This window comes from Venturia canescens, chromosome 3 (assembly GCF_019457755.1).
Source record: "Venturia canescens isolate UGA chromosome 3, ASM1945775v1, whole genome shotgun sequence".
Lineage (NCBI taxonomy): Eukaryota > Metazoa > Arthropoda > Insecta > Hymenoptera > Ichneumonidae > Venturia > Venturia canescens.
Window position 1 is genome coordinate 17,215,562 of NC_057423.1, and position 5,338 is coordinate 17,220,899.

The window sequence follows — 5,338 nt, forward strand, 5'->3', positions numbered from 1 at the left end:
ATTGTCTAATTTCTTCTTGTGTGATTTATAGGTACAGCAGGGTTAATTTCCAACAGATCCGCTTCGTCTTCAACCGGCGAAGAGACGTCGATATTCATGATCTCTGCTTCGTACGCATTTTCGGAATTTTGTAAAACCGAGACCAAATCGCTTTATAACGTCTTGTCCCAAAATAACACAAGAGACCATAGTAAAGTCTGGGACAACCATTAATCGTAACGATCTTTCTATTTTCCCATTCATTTCAATATCGAGAATAACCATCCCAAGAACGACAAGATTGCTATTATTGATACCCCGAAATTTGTTATTATGATCTTCCGTGCATTTGATCGCATCACTCGGAACGTAACGGAGTTTAATAAAGCTACCAGTGTCCAACATTGTCGATAATTGAATCGTTTCTTTGTGTTCGTTAGGATACATGGTATACAATACGGTTTGGCAAAACTCGGTCTCTTCGACTGGAGCTGGATGAACGTTGTTTACTTGTTTCGGTCTATACGGGCAATCTTTCGTAATGTGACCCGATTTATCACACGAGAACACTGCAAAAACAAGCGTGTTGTTTTAACACGTTTCCAGCGTGTTTATGTTGTCGCCATTTTCGACACGCTTTTTGCCGTGTTGTTCATGAAAACAACACATATTAATCGTGTTTTATAAAAACGCCTTTCCGTGTTGTTAAAAAACGGTTTCCCGTGTTGTAAAAAAACGGCTTTCCGTGTTGTTACAACACGTTTTAGGCATTTTCCTCTTTGTCGCCCGATTCGACACATATCATGGCGTGTTGCTGTTGTGCATATCCGCACACTTGAAATGCGTTGTTGGCTTGCGAGTAAATTCACTCGCAAGAATGGCGAAAAATACAACAAAATATTTTTTTTTTACCGAGAATTACTACTGGATGCGTCTCGTTCGTGAACCTCGGATATCAAAGTTCGAAGATTTGGAAACGAATTATTTCTGAGAAAAATTCGTATACAACGAGGGGGGATTCGATCGACCTACCTACCTAACACGCTCTAACTTAACGGACGCACGCTACCCACTACACTAATTCGCTCATGAGGTAATGTTGTCAAAAAGTCCGTTATACGAAACGCAAACATTGTTTACGTTTGTAAGTGTGAGCTAACCTCGTCTTCGTCCTTTGTCCAGCCAGACTCTTTCTTCTTTTTCTTTTTGTTTGTAGTTGGCTCGAGTCTGCGCTCCTATAGCGTTAAGACCATACGGCCATGTGATGAAAACTTGCTTCTCGTTTTCGTGATTATTCGGTTCGATTCGGTCGGCGAAAAGACGCATACGTTTAATTCACTTATTATTTGTGCCACTCAGCGAGCATAAAAATGGAAAAAACGATTTATTGCAAAAACGAAGAGCGATGCAAAAAAATTAAATTTTGCAAAGTGAACGAAAAAATGAGTGATTCCGAATGTGTCACCCAAAAAATCCGCGAAGCTTGTGAAAACGACTTGCTTCTGAAAAAGAAAATCGAAAATCAAGCCATCGTGTTACAGAAGCTGATTCAAAATCAAAACATTTTATGTGACATCGAAGCAGAGGAAGAAATAATCGATGAATTGGAAATAACCTGCATTGTTCCGTTAGGCGAAAGTCTTCTATCGTGTTCAACGATCTACGCTATCGATCAAGACGGCTCTCTCATTGAAACCCAAGAAAAAATAAGTGAATGTGTGGAGGAGAAAGAAAAGGTAAGATTATCTCGATGTTTTATTATATAAAATGTAGAATAATGAATCTAAACGATTTACAATAGGATAAAGAATTTATAACACATTTAATTCATTGGTAGCGATAAGATTTTTCATAAATCTCTTTGCGTCAATGAGTTTTAATAAGTGTTTCTTAAGCCAGTGATCAAAGTTCAGATTAAATTTCTTTCTCCGCAAGAAAATTTGCATCAAAATTTTTTTCTGACAGCAGTTTTGATGAACTTTCTTTGTAAACAAGAAAAGTTTTGGTCAAATTTGTTTACCGCAGCAGTATTTATAAAATTTTTTTTCTTGCAGCGGTAAAAGTTATGGTTCAATTTTTTGTATAGCAGTAGAGTTTTGAAAACATTCTTTTTAAAGTGATCAAAATTTTAATAAAATATCAATACGTTATCAAAATTTTGATTGCTATAAAGCGAATGTTTTCAAAACTTTACTGCTGTACAAAAAATTCAACCATAACTTTCACCGCTGCAAGAAAAAAAATCTTATGAATACTGTTGCGGTACACAAATTTGATCAAAACTTTCATTACTTAGAAAGAAAGTTCATCAAAATTGTTGCGAGAAAAGAAATTTGATCCAAATTTTTTTGCAGAGAAAGGAATTTGATCCAGACTTTTACCGCTGACAAGAAAAAATCATTAAGAAAATTATGAATATTCTATTGTAACCAATGAACTCAGTGTACTCAAAGATGAAAGCTTACATGAAATTTCTTTTATTGTAAAGAAAGTTTTGAACTCCTGAGATTTTTATTAGGTCGAACGGTCATAAGATTTGCTTTATGCTTTGAGAAATAAAACTGTTGAGCTTATTTTTTGGAATTTCAGGAAAACCAATCAATCAACAGTCAATTTAAAAAACTGAAAACAAATGACTTCACTGAAAAAAGAAGCATAATTTCAAGCTTCGTTGGAACGCCAACATCATTGCCAGAACTGACCCCGGAGTTGGTTCAAAAAGTGAACAACGGAGGAATGTTACTTGCTCAAAAGTCATTAACGTATTTTTGGGCAACTGATCTTTTGCATCGCACTAATGGCATGCTGAGTAAAAATGATTATTTCAACTACGCAAAAGCCATTGTTAGTGCTTATCCAGAGCTCAGCGGCGGAGACCATGGATGTGTAAGTTTTCATTTCTTTACATTTCCAGTTACTACAATTGTCAAAGCCGTCATGTGCTAAATTTTTCTTTATTGAGTTTTCTTTTATTATTGCAGGGGATTGTACGACATCAGTCAAGTACAAATGTGCGGAATCGACGTGCTAATTCAGAACGATCTGTAATGAAATTTGGCGAAGACAAATTGAAAATCAGTCAAAATATTCCAACTGTTTTACGATTCATAAAGAGTACGTTTGAATTTCTATATTAATTTCCATAAATATTAGGGGATCTCTTGTTACATTTTTATTTTTCGCAGGCGTCCTGATGTACATGGAGTAGATGCGTTAAAAGAGCTCGAAAGAAATATGAATTCCGGTGACACACCGCACGTACGTCTATTGCTCAAAGAGTCTGTGAATTTACGGAAGAAATGGATAAAAATATTTACACAAATATACTGGATATCATAAAACGGCAATTTCGTTTAGGTCGACATTGACGACAAGATATTTGCCATTTTATTTTACTTTCTAAAATGTGTTGTACATATAAGTATGAGTAACTTCCCAAAACCGTGCTGAAATCATCCGTGTTGAAACAACACACATTATCAGTATTATATAAATTACAAAACGGAAATTGCCGTGTTGTTCGAAATTTTACGGCGTTACGTGTTGCTTCAACACGATTCGTTAAAACAACACACCTGCGAGATGTATTGTGTGTTGTTGCAACACGATTAGTTAAAACAACACACCTGCGAGATGTGTTGTGCGTTGTTTCAACACACCTAACAACACGCTTGTTTTTGCAGTGAAGCATTTGAACTCAGGACACTGCGGCTTGAGATGTCCCTCCTTGTCACAGAAGAAGCATTTTCGCACCGGACGGTGATCACTGGAGTTCTCCGACGACGAGGACGGTTGCCTAGAGTGCTGCTTATAATTCACCTCAGGTTTTCCACTATTCCTCGTTGATGAAAGGGAGATTTTTTTGAATGCTGACAATAGCGACATTTTATCCTCAAATTGTTGCATGCGGGCCTGATCTTGCAAGCGAGAATCTGGAATTCCGGGGATGATATAATCGACGATTTCATCTTTTGCTATTCCCATACGGTTAGCCAAGATAATGTTTTGGTGATGATAATCGTTAAACATCTTCCCGTTTTTCGATCGTTTGTTTTCAAACTGGCGACGCAGTGTGACTTTGTTCAGACGGTGATCGAACATCGTTTGCATCTCCTGGAGAAATTGATCGAGGCTCATTTCTATGTGCTCCGGTTTCGAGTGAAACCACTCGAGAGCTTTTCCTTTAAGGTTGTTGTGGGGTCTAGCCGTCGGGGGTGAAGCGTGAGGGGGCGCCCTATGCTTATGCACGGAACCGATGAATTATTACCAACTCTTGATCATCAAATTATCGTCGTATTTAATGTAATTTTTCGAAGAAAAAATCCACATCGGTTTAAAAAAATATGCATTTTTGACAAAGTCATGGCTACAGAAATAATTTCTGTGAATTTACAGTATTATTTTCGATAATTTGTTAGAAATTTATTATTGCAAGACGAACTGGCAACAACGTAAACTATGACCCACGATAATATGCTAGGATTGGCAGCAATGTCCCACAGCTGTCATATACGCGTTCCGTCCCTAACCGCAAAATCTAAGTATTTTCCTATCAACGATGAATATCGGTCCGGGAAAAAAATTCTTTCGTTGGAAAGGTAAAGAGTAGATAAGCAAGGAGAGTTCTGGATCCAGGGGGTAATGCGGGTCACTCGTTCCCCGGGGGTAATGCGGGTTAGCGTGTCCTTGACGATGACGTCATGTTCTCGAAGGTTCGATGATGACGTAATTACAGCGTGTCCTTGACGATGACGTCATGTTCTCGAAGGTTCGATGATGACGTCACGTATATTGTGGGGTCACTCGTTCTCCTGGGGTAATGCGGGTCAGAATGTTCTCGAAGGATGACGTCATCACATTCTTGAACGATAATGTCATCAGATAAGCAAGGGGGATTCTGGATATTGCGGGGTAATCAGGGTCGCTTGTTCCCCAGGGGGTCAGAATGTTCTTGAAGGATGACATTTTCGAACGATGACGTTATCATCGAAGGTTCGACAAGGGGTAGTGCGGGAGGGAAAAATTGAGGGATTCTGGGAATTCGCTCAAGGTTGCCGCGATGATTAAGATGAAGGAATTGGTTCGACAAAAATATTTCCAATGCGGCGATGATTGAAATCCGATACGGCGTTGAAAAATGTGGTGTTATGAAGGCGAATGGGTTCGACGTGGTACGTGATGATGGGGGGGGGGGGGTAGATTTAAGGGATTCCGAGAATAATTGGCTCGAAAAATAATCGAGCGTTGATGATTGAGATGACAGCTTGAAAATAAAAGAATCGTGCTGCGAGATGTGTTGACAGGAATTTTCAAAGCAGACTTCTCCTGTTACAACAAATGCGTATTTGAGTTAACATTC

General features: G+C 38.4%; 1 protein-coding gene across 2 annotated transcripts; it reads left to right on the forward strand.

Annotated features, from left to right (window-relative positions):
- The first annotated feature begins 914 nt into the window (after nt 1-914).
- LOC122407772 (uncharacterized) lies at nt 915-3,631 on the forward strand. 2 transcript variants are annotated; one of them, XM_043414191.1, is made up of 5 exons: nt 915-1,072; nt 1,196-1,715; nt 2,569-2,865; nt 2,961-3,093; nt 3,165-3,631. In XM_043414191.1, exons 2-5 carry the CDS (start codon nt 1,350-1,352, stop codon nt 3,185-3,187), a joined length of 819 nt encoding a protein of 272 aa, XP_043270126.1. In that variant the 5' UTR covers nt 915-1,072; nt 1,196-1,349; the 3' UTR covers nt 3,188-3,631. The 2 variants fall into 2 exon arrangements, with proteins under 2 accessions (XP_043270126.1, XP_043270125.1); XM_043414190.1 differs by having other exon boundaries at nt 915-1,715.
- The last annotated feature ends 1,707 nt before the right edge of the window (nt 3,632-5,338 follow it).

Bases quoted from the DNA above. Each gene is read 5' to 3' on its own strand.
- LOC122407772 (XM_043414190.1), top strand. From the start codon at position 1,350: ATGGAAAAAACGATTTATTGCAAAAACGAAGAGCGATGCAAAAAAATT. The intron at 1,716-2,568 runs GTAAGATTATCT...TTGGAATTTCAG, and splicing joins GTGTGGAGGAGAAAGAAAAG to GAAAACCAATCAATCAACAG. The intron at 2,866-2,960 runs GTAAGTTTTCAT...TTATTATTGCAG, and splicing joins GCGGCGGAGACCATGGATGT to GGGATTGTACGACATCAGTC.